The sequence below is a fragment of the Dipodomys ordii genome, unplaced genomic scaffold (genome assembly GCF_000151885.1).
Source record: "Dipodomys ordii isolate 6190 unplaced genomic scaffold, Dord_2.0 Scaffold146, whole genome shotgun sequence".
Taxonomy (NCBI): domain Eukaryota; kingdom Metazoa; phylum Chordata; class Mammalia; order Rodentia; family Heteromyidae; genus Dipodomys; species Dipodomys ordii.
The window spans coordinates 669,381-687,433 of NW_012267362.1; the positions used below are offsets into that span (position 1 = coordinate 669,381).

Here is an 18,053-nt window from a genome sequence, read left to right on the forward strand (position 1 = left end):
TTCATCCATCTGTGACCTCCTTCCTATAACTGTCTGAAATCATTAAAACTTCCAATTACCAGTTTATATCTAGTTTCCTTAATTAGATTTATGATGCTAAAGAAGTAGACTATGAAATGCTTTCCCCTATTTCCTATTCCCAGCACCTTAGTTCCTAATATCTAGCTAATATTCAAGAGATAGCAGAGAAACCTTAACTAGAAACTGAAGAAACACTGGAGTTGAAACATGCTCTCTAACGTTACCTCAAGCTAACAACCTCTCTTGGCTAAGGTCAAGCTCATCTAAGTTTTGAAGAATATTTATTATTCAATAAATTCTGCCAAGAATCTGAAACTAGCTGGATGCCAGTAGCTCACACTTGTAATCCTGGCTACTCAAGGAGGTTGAGATTTGAGGATCATGGTTCAAAGCCAGCCCAGGCAGAAAGTCCATAGGACTCCTATCTCCAATTAACTACCAAAAAAGCTGAAAGTAGAGTTGTGGCTCATATGGTGGAGCACTAGTCTTGAGCACAAAAGCTCAAACCCCAGGACCAGCGCGCACACGCGCGCGCACACACGCACACACACACACTCACCTTAATCCTTCTGTGTATTTAGGAATAAATATTTTCTAACCTTATATTGTGTGCCTTCCCATTTCTACATGGTTTTTGTACAAATAAAATATTGTTTGCAACACTATTTTCTCATTCTTGTGAGAAAAGCCTGAGACTCCAAAGATACTAAACATGTAGAAATACATAAGAAACATAATACAATCTTCCTAAATCTCCACAGTGACTTAAGATATTTGCTAATTGAAAAACTAATGAGCTTACAATGTGGGCTAACAAGAGAAATAAAACACACGGAACACTGACATTTCCAAAAGGTATAAAATGATTTAGCAAAATCAAAGACAGATCATTTAAACAATGCTTTAGATGGCAATCACCTCATGAGCAGACTTGGTTTGAAAAATACTTGCAAATGACACAACTTGAAAAAGCCCAGTCCTTTTTACTATATCAAAGTATGATACTTAAGCCATCCAATCATAGGGGTTCAAGCAAACTGAAGAAAAAAGTAGCCAGTACAGGACAGCTACTGTAATTATCTTACTCTGTAAGCCTTCTGGAAGGGATGAGAAAGAAATATTCTATTTGAAATGTTTGATCCCATTTAAAACAAAGCAGGAAAATCCAACTTGCAACAAAAGTTATGCTTGTGACAAACTGCCAAAGCCTCAATTTAAAAAAAAAAAAAAACACCAAATCTTTTATTATTGTAGGGGTATCAGAAGGCTTGTAGGACATACTAGGCAACGAAAATGCTTAAAACACAGCAAAGTTAGGACCTTTTTCAACACTGCCTATTTAGTTGCTTAATTTTATCATCACTCTCTTTGAGGACAAAGAAAAATAACCATTTTGGCTAAAAATGTCTATCGTTTTCCAGGAAGAAAAAAGATGGCATGCTTTCTTTCACTGTTGTTAAATACTACATTCCCCTTAACTTCTAAGTTTAAAAATCAGTTTGTAAATGAGCAATGTTTTTATAGCAGTTAAGTTCTCCGGCACCATTAAATCACAGCAAAAGTATAGGCCAAAGTTAATGAGAAATGTCAAAGGACAGCAAGGCCACAGCCCCTAAATCAATACCCAAAAGTTTTAAACTTTGGCTCCCTTATTAAAAGAATTATTTTAAATGATAAATTTTTTCAAGTCAGGTAGAACAAAAAGTTCTGGCCTGTAATTTTGTATATATACCTCAGAGAAGGAAGGAGGATAGTAATGGCAGCAGAGTACCTAGACTTTCAAGTAGAATCATATACCCAAAACATTAAAGCCCTCACCCTATTAATTACAACGCATTTTGACCTCTAAAAGCCCTCTTACCTGTTTACAAGAGTTTATACAGCAGATTGCCACTGGAACACCACCTTGCAGAATATAACCGTGGCATCCTTGGTTGATAATCACCTGTTGCCTAGCAATCATCATCCCGCATGGAGACAGACAGCACTAGGGCTCTTCCATCCGAGGTTAAAATTCAAAACAAGCCCAACAAGCCTGCATTTCAAGATGGTCTTCGTCTGCAACTAAAGTTTAAAACTGGCAAATAACCACCATGGTGTCTGAAGCCAAAGGTGCAGCATTGCTGGCTTCCTCTTGAACTCCAGCGTTGTCACTGTGAACTGAAGTCTCCTGCTGCAAACAGGGGAGTAGTTCTCCTGTACTGGGAACAGGCTTCCAAAGCTCAAGAGCCCCTGTACAGGATAATGCAGGAACTAAAGGCAAACACTTTCTCCTCCTTAAGGATGCCTCCATTTTTTTCCTCACAATCTGTACTACCAACCGAAGGGCCTGAGTGTGCGTTCGTACCTATGAAACCGTCACGGTGCATGCACATCCAAGGCATGTGGAACCACAGGTCAAATAAGGCACAGATACCAAGTAATGGTTCTAATTACAAATGCTAGCTCTCAGGAACTCTTCATCCATTCAGAACTAAACCCATCACTGCATAACTCTGGTAAGAAGCCCCTGGAGATGGAGGAGCTCCTCAAATGTGTCAGGAAAGGCTTTATTAACATCATCATTAACATTTAAAAAGCAAACGGAGCATTTCTCCTTCTTTTGGCAATTTGGTGCAAATGTTAAAAGTGCAAGATAAAGCAATTTCAAACTTTTCTTCAAATTAAAAATGAAACTAAAGCCAAACGTGATGAGTGAACAAAATAAATCAAAACTTAAAATTTCAGCAACTCCAGCTCTTCAAACCAGCAAAGCCCCCGACTCGTGCACTGTGGTGAGGCTTAGGGTGCTTGCCCCGGCTTCTTGTGTGCCAGCAAACAGCACCATTCCCTCATCACGTTGAGGACCGAGAAGCAAAGGATCCCCTTCGCTGCAAACAAAGGGGGGTCACAGTAACACTAGCGATCCTTCAGAATTGACACACCGTGATAGTCAAAATGAAATTGATGGTCTCCCTGCTTCTTGCTCAAGACATACAAGATCTGAGCAGCAGCAAGTACCCCCTCGGCTGCAAACAAAGGGGTCAAGGTTTGCCGTCAATTCACTTCCAGGCAGAAAAACATTTTCCTCAAAAGAAACAATTTATTTAGAATAAAACAAAAGCAGCTCAACTGTGAGCGCATGTTTGAGTGACAGCTACTTTTAAGCTGTGTGAGCCATAAAAAGGGTTTTTCTTTTCCAGAAATCTTGTGTACACAGCACAAAGCAAAGAGGTCATTTTTTTCCACTTAAAACACCGGCATTGGCATCACAAATAGCAGATACACAACGTTAAGCTGCCATTTTAGTAAAATGCACAAAATACTAAACAGATTAGCTTTCTTCCATCAGAGGCCCATGTAAACTCCACATAAGCCACAACTTCTCTTCAAAAAGGTCCATTAGAGCTTTGAATTCCGTATCTTCATCCGATGTTCACCAGTTTTGCTTTCAGGGGGGAAAAAAAGGTTATTCAGTACAAACGTTTACAATATTAAAAAATATATGTATTTCCCCTACGCCATTATAGATGAACATAGTAACAAAACCTTTCTGGATAGTCCACCTCGACCTCAAAAAGCACCAATAATACCCACTGGCACAAACCTTGAAATGAATTTACTATATGAACAGACAACAAGTAGACCAAGGTGAGTTTTTTAAAAGACTAATTGAGGACTGTAGGACTGAAATTACCCTGCTATCCTCATTTAACTGAATAAAACATAGGAAAAAATTTCAGGAAAAAAGCAAGTTTATAAGCATTTATCATCAATCAACATCTCCTACATATAAATAAAAGGTGAAACTAGAAAGGTGGAATTTAGCCATAATTTTACCCCCTCTACTTTCATTCTGTAATTTACATGGAGTAATGAATTACTCCACTACTGCAGAAAGGGGTCAAGATACAAAGCCATTTAAAAATCCATCTTATCTATGCTACCAAAGAAACAGATGTTATTTTCAGTTGAGAAAACACTCTACAACTGCTGAACAGCCAAAGAACACTTAGGACTCACTTTTCAACTCTTGGTATCATACACAAAATTACTCGTTCATTAAGTTTTAACATTCCACTAGTTCCTGAAATCATTTTTTGTCTTTAGAGAGATCTCTATAACCAGAATGTTAACAGAGTCAGCTCCACTTTTCTTTTTTGCATATCTAACTCTTATATCTCAAAACCAGACACTGTGATAGATTTTTTTTAAATGCCCAGAAATTCTTTCAATTCTTTTTTTCACATAAAATGTCATTAAGTCTTAATCTCAAGATTTCCTGTTCTGTAACCAGATATCTGAGGGAATAGTTCCTACAGAGGCCACAATTCAAGCTGTGCCTACAAAATGATCATTTCACTGTCAAAAAAAAAAAAAGTGATTCAAAAAAAAAAATCAGTGAACATCAGTTCATAAGTTTTTTAATAAGCCTGGAAATGTCCAACTCTGAAAAAACATCTGACTTTCACTGTAGTACACTGAATATGAAATAAACGTAAGGTAGTTTATCTTCAAAATATGACAAAAGCTTTTACTAGCCAGATGAACACTGTATAATATAATCCTTAAAGCAAAACTATTTACTCTCAGATGATAGAATAAACGTATAGTTTTTCAACCAGAAATTTAAGTTTTTGTGTGAAAATTTTTTTACAGGAATCCCAGTTACAATCAACAAAGTATTTTCCCAAAATTAAGTAGAGCTATTTGCTAGGAGCTGAGTGATTGTTTAATTTTCCATAGATTTTGATGCTGCATCTTAGTGTCTTAAATATCTTATTTTTACCAGTAATAGTAAGTAACTAACTGAAAAATGAAATTTTCTTCCCATTCATTTTAACTAAGTTTCTGAAAAATCAAGAAAAAAGTAGAAAAAATTAGTTGCTGTTAAAGAATCCAATGTTGGGACCAGGAAATTCTACCTAATGAAAATGAAAACCAGTTTTAGACTTAGCTTCCAATCAAATCCTGAAGGGTAAGTAGATAATCTATAAATATGAAACTACACAACAGAATGGGCAACACAAATAAGAGATTCATCTGGAGATGGCACTCTATGTAAGCACCAAGCTAAACAGTGTTAGTTTTGTTTTTGTTTTTTTTATATAATACATACATTTAGAAATGGTATCAAGCCAACTGTTTCAAAAACATTGAAGCACAAATTGCCCAGATCTAACGAAAGCAGCAATGTCAGGTAAAGATTCAAACAAACATGGAGCAAACAGTATTACTGAACAAGCTGTCAGACCAATGTAAGTTGAAAAAAAAAAAGAAAAAAAAAAGAGGTGAGGGGGAGCACACATATTTTAATCTATAGTAAATTAGCACAAAATTATTTGCCCAACTATCTTATCAAAAGATATTCAAAAGTTAATGGTAGTGAAATTATTTAAACTGGAAAAAATGTTATCTGACTACAAATTACACTTTGTTCTGTATAGATGAAGATTTTATACTTGCATTAGTTTCAAACAGGTTTCTATTCTAGATGACATGCCACTGCATTTTGGAACCACAAGGCACCCAAAGTCTTAATTGTAGGATTGCAGGTTATTTTCCCTACAGGCATACCAAGGAAACTTACAGACATAAACAATACTTTACTTCTCTCAGAATGATAGTTTTTCCAGTTTAAAAAGACAACACAAAAACTTCCAGAACTTAAAAAATTTATAAATGTGCATAGGAAAATGAAAAAAAAAGATGACAGTAATGATGAGGCTTTCATGCTGCCATGCATTTGAGACACCTGTCAGAATGGAAAATAGGAATTACATGACATTTCCCTGGGTTATTATTGGTGCTATTTCAAAACTACCAGCTTTGATAACAGAAAGAAAACAGTTGGGTTCTGCCAGGCTTGGAATAAGTCACTTTCACAGAATAGAAATACCATCATGATCCAGAAAATCCTAAAGTTCCAAATCATAATTAAATTATTAAGCTGAATACTCAGCACTTAAGTCAACAGAGAAAATATACCTAGTAATGACCTGAGAAATTGAAGGTGGTGGAAGCGTTTTAAGTAAAAAAAGAAAAAAATTAAAAACAAAAACAAACCAAAAAAACACCTAATACTATATAGTAGCACAAGCCCTTGTTAAGAACCAGAAGTCGCATCATTCTCAACTTTGGGAAAAACAAAAGGACAAAAAAGTGTGATGATTTAAATTATATTAATTATACAAGCCCCAACAAATAATAAGGGTTTTCCTACACTGACATTTCAAATTTCTGTCGCTGGACAGCAGTACAAATATTAAATATGAAATTTGAAAGACATTCAAATAATGTAATGTCTCCACTACTGTCTGAATATGAAAATAAAAATACAAGCAGCAAAAAAAAAATGTAAAACATATCAAGGCATTTTAGGATTACTTTTTTTAAAATTCTGCAATCTAGATATGGCTGATTAATGCCCACCAAAATGAAAGATGACTTATGAGCCTGCAGACAAGTCCTCTTTCTATTATTGAAACCAGAAATTTGAATGGATACAAAAACAAAAACTAAAAAGAACATTGTTTTGAAATATGCACAATTAAATTAGAACTGTACCTGATACACCTCTAAAAGTCAGTAAAAACACCACCTCTCACACCTATAACTGACCAGAGAATTCTGATTTCAAAAGCACCTACTCACTTCTTGCATACTAATTAAATGGTTTGTAACACAGTCCTCAATTTTTACCAATTATAGCTACAAACCAAAGTGCATATAAGAAATACAAAACTCAGGAACTAAATGATCAAAATGCATATTAAAGCAAACTTTCTGGGAACAAACTGTGCATTTTAAGAGAAATACTCAAAAGACCTGATTAAAATAATTACACTGGGAAACAATTTGACAGTGTACACTTTTGTGATCCCTGATCAAACTTAAGTCACACAAGTAACATTTCTGGTACAGGAATTATTCAGCTACACACCATTCAAGCCATTTTTTGGTGTATATTACCATTTACTATTTACAATCAGTGGACTTTTTTCTCCAAACTCTGATTTTTCAAAATTTTGGATTTGTAACTTTGAGGAATTTTTTTAAAGCTCAAGATTAAAAAAGGAAAGGAAAAAAAAAAAAACTACAAGGATAGAAGCTCCTAATGAAAGCAAATCCATCTCCCTATTACACCTTCAAGGCATCCCTTTCACAAACTGTCCTGACTTCTACTTTAAAAGAGGCATGTAAAAATATATATAAAAAAGAGGGGGGAAAGAAAAAAAAAAGGCTACAACTAAACAACTAATTTTAAAAAATTTTTCATCTGATGCTGTATCCCATTACACATCACAAAACAGAAACCATGTCAAAGTAGTAAATACAAGTTACACATGGACTTTAGGACGCACCACGGACAATGATCATGACCAGGTAATCTTCTTCAGATTTGGCCAGTGCCTTGGCAGGGGAATCCAGGAACTGCTGGGAGAACTCACAAGGAGGGAAGGCATGAAGGACCCCGGTGTTTTCCTTGTCTTTGTTGCCTCCCACAGGAAGGCTGATCACCCCAGCTGCTTGCTTTTGCTTTAAATAGGACACAAGGTTCCTAAGTGGCCTCTGAGTAGAGGTGGCAGTGTCTGATGTGGCTGAGGAAGAGGAAGATCGGTTGTCAGAACTTCCAGGTACGGCCAGAAGAATGGCATAACCATTGGGCCCTGCCACTTTGATGCGACGACTTACTTCATCCAACTTTGGCTGGTCCAAACGGAGACGTTGAGTGATCTTGAGTTGGGCCACTTTGCCTCCAGTTGAACCCTCCACAAGAAGACTGCTAGCCACTTGGAGGTCACCCTGCAACAGATGCATATTTGAAGGAAAGTTGCTGTTCTTCAGTAGAAGCATGCCCTGCCAGGCCAAACAGAGTTTGGGAGAAGCTGCTGCCACAGGAGCTGTTCCTCCATCCTGTTTCTGGGATGGGGACTTCAGCTTTGATGAAGCACTGCTGGCGCTGGGTGCATTCCCTTCAGACCGATCTTCTTTTTTCAGAGGGCTTTTTCCCTCAGTGGGAGCAGCTGTCCGGTGCTTCCTATCCCGTTCAGCTGATGCAGAGTTTTTACGGTCTCGCTTGTCACCTTGGCCCTTCTCCAAACTACCTCGTCTGTCTCTGATTGGAGAGGGTCTTTCCAAGAGAAGAAGACGGGAGGATCTATCATTGTCGCTGTTGTAACGGTCCCGGCTACTGCTCAGTTCTGGACTGCGGTCAGGAGAAGGAGCACAGTGACGTTTCCGTGGCCGGTCACTCTCAGGGGACCTATCCAGATGTCGTCCCCCACTCTCCTCGGGTAGCCGTCGCTTCCTAGGCTGGTCTCGGCTGCTGGGCAGATCTCGATCACCTCTGTCCCGGTCCAAGGACCAGCCATCCCGCCTTCGATCCAAGCTATCCAGTGGGTCATAAGCAGTAACAGCAGCAGCTGCAGTCCGAGTACTGCGCTCTCGGACTGGTGGTAGAGGCGGCACCCAATCAGAATCAGAATAAAGGTCTCTATCACGATCTCTGTAGAGTAAGGGCGGTGTCCTATCCCGTGCACCCCTCAAAGGATCAGGAGCCCGATGCCCAAAAGCATCTGTCACCAGTTCATAATGAGTTAAGGGCAAAGGTTGCAGATATTGCTGCTGGTAACGATGTTCGGTGTCTGCAAAGTCTACTCTAAGGCGACGATCTGGGCCACCAAGTGGGAATCCTCGCATATGGGTCCAGGCAGCATGAGCTGCATCCAGGCTTTCATACTGGATATACGCCCAACTATCACCTTTTCGGTAATCTATGGTGCGTATGGTGCCAAATCGGTCAAATTCTCGTGCCAGTGCAGCAACAGGAACCCAAGGTCCCAGGCCACCGACCCAGAGGCGGGTAGTGGGTGTAGCTTTCCCATAACCAATTTTGATAGGATTCCGAATTATAATTTTGCCAGACATTGCTAGTTTGGCTCGGTGAGACATGTCTAGGTTCTCAAATTTGAGAAAGCCATAGGTACTGGTCTGGCCTCGAGAAGGCCTCTTGATGTCTACTTCTGTGATGACCCCAAAGCGATCAAAAGCCCTCCTAAGATCACTCTCTGTCACAGTGATGTCCAAATTGCCCAAGAAAAGCGTCCGGTTAGCACGCTGATCGTCCTCGGGGGAAATCTCATCCACTTCTCGGAAAGGAGCAGCACCTGCTCCAGCTCCCACCCGTGGCTCAAGGCTGTATGTGGGACGCACTCTCTCGTAGAACGCATAGTCTCGTTCTCTCTCCAGTTCCCGGGGCAGGGGTGGCGGAGGTGGAGGAGGTAGGCGGCCCAGAGCCAACTGCTGCAACCGGTAGTCTCTGTATCCCAAAGCGGCGCCACCGGGGGAGAGCGATCGCTGGCCTCCACCCCCCGGGGGGTGCCGATGGCCACCTACGGAGGCCCCGACCACGCTGGCCGACGGAGGGTACGAATCTTTGTCTAACGGGGAGCGGCTGCGACGCCGGCTCACGTACACGGCCTCTATCTTCAGGGGCCGGTCGTAGAGCACCAGGCGGCCTCGGGCGTGCTTGGCCGCCCGCGCGTCCTCGGACCGCCGGAAGTTCACAAAGGCCACCCGCTCGTCCCCGCTGCCAGAACCCGAGAGGTGACTGATTTTGACACTTACATCACCGAACCGTTTGAACTCGTGAAACAGTCCGTCCTCCACCGCCTCGTCACTCAGCTGGGACCCCAACTCGCTTATCTTCAAGGTCTTATACTCCGCGCCGTCCCCGCCGCCGGGCGCTGAGGAGGCGGCCCCAGAAGAACGTGACTCCCCGCCTCCACCCCGGGAGCTGCTGCGCGACTCGCCCCCGCCCGAGGAATTTTTGGTGCTTGGGGAGCTATAACTGTGCAAACGGCTGCTGGAGCTGCCCCCGCCGGTGTCGTACTCGCGGCTTCCGCCTCGACTGCTGCTGGACTTGTCGAGGTGGAGGCTCCGCCGCGACCCGCCGCCGCTGTCCGTCTTCCCGCTGCTGCTCCCATTGCTGCCGCCGGAGCCCCCTAACTTCTTGCTGCGCTCCCCGCGGGAAGTCGAGTCCTCACCACCGCGGGAACGCTTGGGCTTGACCGGAGAGCGCTCTTTTCCCTTCATGGTTGCGGGTGGCCGGAGGTAATCTCCGCGGAGCTGACTAACCCGCCGCCCCGCGCTCGTTTCACACAGCGGAACCGCACGCCGCCATCTTGGACTCCGCCGCGGCAAAGGATCCCGCCCCGCCGATCTCATTGGTCTATCCGCTCTCTTTTCTACAGTCTCATTGGGAAAACTGTTTGTCTGTCTTCACATCTCCCCGCGCTCCGGGAAGGCGCCCGCCCAGTCACTGTTATTGGGTTCCCAACGCCCCGGTCAGAGTACCTCATTGGTCATATTCGTTGTCTGTCTTAACGGTTCCTCGCGCCAGGCCGTAGCTCCGCCCCTTGCACTCTACAGTCACCTGACTCGAAGTCTGGAGGCGTTGATTGGACAAAAAGTCTGCCCTGTAACGGTACTTCTGGCGCGGTGTAAGCAGCGGTCCCACCTCCTCCGCCCTTTCACTGGCATGTGACTCCGTCCTTTAACCTATTATTTGGGAAGCTCGGCCAGCCGTTCCGTCGTGGTTGTTTTCTCCTGAGAACTTGGCTCATTTCAATGTCCCGAGAGACAAAGCACGCTCTCTCTCTTTCGACCCTTACCTTCCAACTTCTCCGGCGGCTGACGGAAGTTTAAATCTGATTGGACATGGGCGGCGAAATTGATAGGCCGAAAGAACTGTCCATCACTCACTTAAAGGGGTAGGTGCCGAGACTGCGGAGGCTGAAGGTGAAAGACTAGAACGCGCGCTAGCGGCGCGACGTCACCGGGGTGTCGCGAGATGGTGACGGCCCGCCTCCCCGCGCTCTCCGCGTTCTCTTAAACATTTGTTGGGTCTGGTTGGCGCACTTGGCGGTGCCTCTCGGTCCTCGGAGCCGGGAGCTTCCGAGCTTCCTCGCCGTTCTGCTTGCACCGGACCATGGGCCGAACTTTTGGCTACTGGAGTCGGAGGTCCCCCGAGGCACCCGTCCCGGACACCATCTTGGTTCCTCTGGGCGCTGCGTAACAGCCTGAAAAAGCTCCACCCCTGCGAGAGGAAGTGCGGCCCGGCCCGCGGTTTCTGAGGGCTGTCGGCCGGGGAGAGTTCAGGGTTCACCGCCCGGGGTCAACTGACGTCCGGGGCGGAGTTGAGAGAGAGCTCCCCGAGCTTAGGAAGAGGCGCCGCCTTAGCGAGGGCGCGCGACTCTCCGGGCGCCCCGGGTCCCCTAAGTGTCCCCAGGGTAACCGGAGCATGGCCGACTCTGGCCAGGCGCAAGAGCTGCGGGGCCCCCGGAGACGTGACTGTGCGGTTCGACATTGCAAGTCGGTGTGGATCTGGCATTCTGTAAAATAACAGGCAGTATATCATACGGGTGGGAGTTGGGAATATTTAATTCTGTACAATGAGCAGGTGGAATTTACTCTTCGGACGCGTGTCCCATTTCTGTGGTGACTAGTACCTCTGCTCTGGAATTCAATAGGACAGCCATCGGCTCCCTCCTGTGACTCCTTCCTTTCATCGTTATCCGTTTCAAAGCAATTTTTATTCTTCACCGAATCTTGTCAAACAAGTATTGTGCAAACTGCTGCTGGTGACACGATTGGACCCATGTGGCCCATGTGCTGACTATTCACCGGTGAAGGCAAATAGGCTTTCTGCAGGCCTTCCCCACATCACCACATCAAACAAGATCCAGTCTGTAGTAGAGGATGAGAGGTGTTTTTAAACGTGAATTTTTTTTCCCAAAGTAACAGTACTCCCCAACTGAAAACTAAATTGGAAAACTTTTAAGATTGAAACTAACAACTCCGTACCCCTGACTGAGCCAGCCTTTTTGTTTTATGTTAGTGCATAATTCTGGGGATGGTGAAAATGTTGTTGGCCTTTCCTCTCTTGGTTAAATCAAAGAAACCTGAAGCCCATTATGTAAAACACAAAAAAATTCAAATATTGTAATATGCACACATCCTCATTGTTTTAAATGTAGCTGCTAAAGCCTGGTGCCAGTGGCTTATGCATGTAATCCTAGGTACTCAGAAAGCTCAGATCTGAAGTGTCATAGTTGGAAGCTAGCCTCAACAGAAAAGTCTAAGCGACCCTATTTAAAAATAACCAGCAAAAAACCGGGCTAGAGGTGTGGCTCAAATTGTAGGACCTCAGCTGTGAGTGAGCACTTTTGAGGGGAAGAGTTCAAGCCCCAGCTTGGGGAAGAAAAAAGTACCTGCTAAAATAAATGATCATAATAATGTATATTGTGGCTTGTATGTGTGTGTGTATATATATATATATATGACATACACATAAAATACACAATATATATGCAAACTATATACTATATATATACACACACACACATATATATACATACACACATGTATTTCTTTATATTTTAATAGAAATTTCCCTGATGAATATCTGGGAAATTGTTCGGATTGATTTCAGGAGAGAAGCTGGGATCTGAGATGGAAGAAAGACTTTTTTGTGAGCTTCCTAGGACTTGAACTCAGGGCCCGCCGTGGTGCTGTCCCTGATCTATTTAGCTCCAGTAGCAGTCTACCACTTGATCCACAGGTCCACTTCCAGCTTTTTGGTGGTTAATTGGAGGTAAATATTGCACAGATTTTCCAACCCAAGTTGGCCTCATACGTTGATCCTTAGATTTTAGCCTCCTGAGTAGTTAGGAATATAGGCTTCAGCCATTGGTGTTTGACTATTTTTTTTGTATACATTATTATATAAAAGCTTTTACTGTAGCCATGCTATTAATCTTTTTAGAAAATAGCAATTGTTTTTAGCTTAGTGTACTATTTTTTTAGAAAAAGTTAAAAAATACAAAAGCAGAATAAGATAAAGTTCCTAAAACCTAGTTTCAACAGTTATAAGATCATGTCACTATTTTTTGTTTACCTTCTTCCCACTCCCCTGCTCCATTAGTTTGTTCCTAGCTTACCTCCTAATTCATGTCTTGCTTTAGGCATGGAACCTGCCATTTTTCCAGAGTTCTGGTTCCTTTTAGGAATGAATAATATTGAAAAATAAAGATCTAAATGCTAAGAAATCTAGAGTACTCTTGGACACATGTGTACACACACAATTACACAATTTGTAATTACACAATTTGTAAAGACAATGTAGGAAAAGATTTACAAAGGTGTAAAGGTTATGTAAATACTACACAAAGGGAACAAGTTGAGCCTTTATCTGATTATTCCTTATAACAACCAATCCAGGTGAACTTGGGTGCAGAGTTATTTTCCCCCTAAACTGACCTGTGAAGGTGACTCACTGATTGTAAGAAGAGATAAGGACCAAGTCTGTATAGTTTTCCAAACCTTTTGATAGAGATCTGAGGAAGAGAATTAAAGAGCTAAACTGGCACTGGTATGTGTGGCACCCCTTGAGGCACACCAACTTTGTAAACCTAACTGAAGCTACTGCTTATAGTTGGCAGCAGTAAAAAGGCTTGCCTGAGGGGACTAGTAGCTTGCTTGGAGCCAACAGGACTGATAAGTTTAATGACAAAAATTCATTGCCAGTAACACCATCAAAATATATTCTGTAACTACTTGTAGAAAACTAAAGCTAGATCCTTATATATCACCCTGCACCAGAATCAACTCCAAATGGATCAAAGACATCAGAGTCAAAGCAGACACTCAGAAAACATTACAGGATGGAATAGGAGAAACCCTAGGTTTTGTTGGTACAGACCAAAATTTTCTTAATAGAGACCCAGAAACACAACAAATCAAAGAAAGGTTGGACAAATGGGATTGCATGAAATTGCAGAGCTTCTGCATGGCAAAGGACCTAGCTAGCAATATCAATAGAAAGCCCACAGATTGGGAGAAGATCTTCACTAGCCATACAATGGACAAGCGTCTCATATCTAAAATATACTTAGAACTCAAAAAGAGAAACTTCTCTGAAGAGGAAAGAAGGAAGGCCAATAGACACATGAAGAAATGCTCAACCTCCCTAGCCATAAAAGAACTGCAAATCAAAACAACATTGAGATACCACCTCACTCCAGTTAGAAGGCTAAAATCAAGAACTCTAATTAAACAACAGATGCTGGGGGGGATATGGACAGAAGGGAACCTTACTGCATTGTTGGTGGGAGTGTAAACTTGTTCAACCCCTTTGGAAAGCAGTATGGAGGTTCTTCAAAAGATTCTACATAGAGCTCCCCTATGACCCAGCAATCCCACTTTTGGGCATTTACCCAAATGCTTACAAACAAGATCACACTAGAGCTACCAGCACAACTATGTTTATTGCAGCATTATTTACCATAGCTAAGATATGGAACCAACCCAGATGCTCCTCAGTAGATGAATGGAGCAAGAAAAATGTGGTATATATACACAATGGAATTCTATGCCTCCATCAGAAAGAATGACATTGCCCCATTTGTTGAGCAAGAAAAATGTGGTATATATACACAATGGAATTCTATGCCTCCATCAGAAAGAATGACATTGCCCCATTTGTTGGGAAATGGAAAGGCTTGGAAAAAATTATATGAAGTGAAGTAAGCCAGGCCCAAAGAAACATAGGTCCCATGGTTTCCCTTATTTGCAGTATCTAGTATATTTCTGAGTCAAGCAGAAAAGGTCAGATAAGGTGTTAGGGAAATGAACCCTAAGATATGTATTCAAATATTTTTTTTCTTTCATGTGATTGTTTCTAACACATTTATAAGATTATTTCTTTGTTGCTTTGTATGTCCCTCCCCCACAGTATAACCCCTGCTTTCACTGTATTTGATGTTGGTATAATTTGTGGAGGGGAAGGGGAAAAACAAATGGTTTAAATAGGGATACAGGTGGACCCATTGCAACAATGAGATGTACCAGTCGTTATGTCGAAAATGAACTTTACAACTTTGGTGCGGGGAGAGGGGGGGAAGATGTGGGGGGAGGATTGTGTGGGGGGCAGGGGAGGGAAGATGGGAAGGGATGGGAAGGAGAAACAAAGGAGTAGGCTACAATGCTTGATAAGAAATGTACTCATTATCTTGCCCATGTAATTATAACCCCTCTGTACAGTATTTTCACAATAAAAAATATATATATATATATATATTCTGATAAATGTGTTTGTCCAGGACAAAAAAGAATAATGAAATACAGATAATCCATGTTCCTTAAAATTAAAATTATATTCTTTTAGTTTTGTTTGTACTTTAAACAAATGTTTACTAAAGTATTTCTGTAGTGAAAATGGGTGTTTTTGTTTTTCAGTTGTTGTTTAAAACATGAAGTTGCTTTTAAAGAGATCTGAGAAAGGGCAAAGGTGACCATTGTTTGGAAGGACAGTCCTTTCAACCCTTCTTTGGGTGTTAGTATGGAGGTGTTAAGGTATACTGCAAGTTTTCATCTTGTCTTCTTGTAGTCAGGGCTAGAGTTGTGAAGATAGTTAATCTGACTGAGATTTTTCAGGGGATATAAAAGCAAAGTTAAACCATGCACTGGTGGCTCACACCTGTAATCCCATCTACTTAGGAGTCTTGAGAGCTGGGTTCACAGTTCTAAGCCAGCCCATGCCAGGGAAGTCTGAGACTCTGATGGTCAATAAACTTTCAAACAGTTGAAAGTAGAGTTGTGGCTCAAGTGGTAAAGCACTAGCCTTGAGCAAAAAAAGCTGGGAGGAACAACACCCAGGCCCTGATTTTAAGCACCAAGACCTCACAAATGCACACAGAATTAAGCTATGAACAGACCCAGCATCAATAGCAATATACTGATCTATCTTTGTGTGTGTATGTGTGCTAGTCCTGGGCTTTAACTCGGCTTGGACTCTGACCTTGCACTCTTGAGCCACAGCTCTACTCCTGGATTTTTTTTATTATTATTATTAATTTACTGTCCTTATAGAGGTGATATACAGAGAGATTACAATTACATGAATCAGGTAATGAGTATATTTCCTTTTGTTCAGTGTTTTCTGTTCCCTCATTCTCTCCCAGTCCCTCCTGTCTCCACCAATGAGTTGTATAGTTCACTTCTATCAATACCCAATGAGCACAACTGCTGCACTTTTTCACTCTTTTCCCCTCAATCCTCCCCCCAACCCTTCCAAAGATGTATATTTAATACACCACACAGCAGGTAAAGAAGACAGAATCACCAAAAAACTTTAAAAAAAAAAGCAGTCTCTTGTTTCTGTATCTTAGACTTTGTTTTAGTATATATATTATATCTTAGACTTTGTTTTAGTATGTATATTATCTTATATAAATATGAAGAGGCATTTAGGCATTACACCTTTGTGTTTCTCTCTGAAAGTATCCTCTTTTGGTCTCACTGTATGTGAGTATCTAGAATCATAATAATTTATCATATCCCCATGCATTTTAAATCTAATTACATATCAGAGAGATCATGCACTGTTCTCTGCAAGTGACATTATTTTATTCTTTCTAATGGCTATGTAACATTCCATTGTGTATAGGTACCATATATTTTTTAATCCATTCATCTATGGTGGGGTATCTGAGCTGTTTCCATATCTTCCCTATTTTAAATAGAGTGGCATTGAACATGTATATGCAGATGTCCTTACCATATCCTGGCAATGTTCAGGGTAGATGCCAAGGAGTGGTGTAGCTGGATCATTGGGAAGGTCTATGTTTAGTTTTTTGAGAACTCTTCAGACTACTATAAAGTGGTTGTACTAGTTTACATCCCCACCAACAATGCAGTATACTCCTAGCTTTTTGGTGGTTAATTGGAGATAAGAGTTTCAGACTTCCTTGCCTGGGCTGGTTTCAAACCCTGGTCCTCAGATCTCATACTCCTGAGTAGCTGGGACTACAGCCATGAGCTACTGGCACCCAGTTATCCCTCCTTTTAACTGCCTAAAAACAAGAAATAGCATTAGGGAAAAATTGCCATAGCTCATTTAGACAACAGTATTGGTCCTCTGAAGTTGTACAATTCAAAGACCTTAAAGGACATGGCACAGTAGCAACTTGCTTTTTCTATAAAGTACTTTTTCCATCTCCTTTAAAATCAGTTCTAGATTTAAAAGGAAAAGGCCAGTTTTTGTACACAGAAGAAAATGGCACAAGTTTTTAAAAAAGCAACTGGGCACTGGCCCTGAGTTCAAGTCCCAGGACAGGCACAAAAAAAAAAGCATTATACCTCCATTCTTTATCATTTGTACAATGTATCCTCAATACACACAATTATTATTGCAGTGTTACTTTATCTTGGGAGTTAGAGCTGTCTGATTTTGACATGTGAAAAGAGCTAAAACTTGGAATTGAATATTTTTCTTACTCATATTAATTTTTTTCTGTTTTATCACCCTTCATAAAGTGAGTGGGATCTTGACAGTGAGGTTTCTTTCATTTACCATTCAGAAACAGTACATATTTTCCCTTCCTAAAATAACTGAGGAGACCAGTTTGCATTTTAAAGTGGCATTTGTGGTTTGTGGGTTTTTTAAAAACCGCTTTTAAGATATAATATGCCAAAAAGTTTACTCATTTAAAGTGTATAATATGGTGGTCTTTAATATACTTATAGAACTCTGCATATGGTTCCTCCTTTGATCTTGCTATAGAAAGCACTGTGTCATAACTTCTTTATGACTAAGCTCTAATATAATTATTCATATAAGGAAGTGATTAAGAACACAGATTCAGTGCTGGAAGTGTGGCTCTAACAGTAGATCACTTGACTAGCAACTTCAAAGCTCTGAGTTCAAACCCCAGCCTGGCTCTTCTGTGGCCTTGGAAGAGTTACTATTATCCTCTCAGTTTTTGGTTTTCTCATCTATAAAGTGAGGATAATCTTAGAATCTTCTCTAATCATAGAAGAATTAGATGGGCTAGCAGATACAAATTGCTTAAAACTGCATATGGTAAGTGCCATGTGAATGCTTGCTGTTACCCAGAAAGCTGGGTACCTAAGATTAGATTAACCATAGTCCTTAGTTTATGACACACAGCCATTAATGACCCATCCATGACACTTTATAAATTTATCTT

General features: G+C 41.3%; 1 protein-coding gene across 1 annotated transcript; it reads right to left on the reverse strand.

The window, feature by feature from the left end:
• Nucleotides 1-2,556: 2,556 nt before the first annotated feature.
• Rbm15 (RNA binding motif protein 15) lies at nt 2,557-12,049 on the reverse strand. The gene is made up of 2 exons (XM_013031901.1): nt 7,365-12,049; nt 2,557-3,448 (listed from the first exon to the last, which is right to left on the reverse strand). Exons 1-2 carry the CDS (start codon nt 10,228-10,230, stop codon nt 3,426-3,428), a joined length of 2,889 nt encoding a protein of 962 aa, XP_012887355.1. The 5' UTR covers nt 10,231-12,049; the 3' UTR covers nt 2,557-3,425.
• Nucleotides 12,050-18,053: the final 6,004 nt, after the last annotated feature.

What these genes read in the sequence shown, in the direction of transcription:
- Rbm15 (XM_013031901.1), bottom strand. Translation starts at nt 10,230, where the DNA reads ATGAGATCGGCGGGGCGGGATCCTTTGCCGCGGCGGAGTCCAAGATGG. An exon ending in GGTCATGATCATTGTCCGTG is followed by an intron (nt 3,449 to 7,364) that starts GTGCGTCCTAAA and finishes CCCCCCTGAAAG; the next exon opens with CAAAACTGGTGAACATCGGA.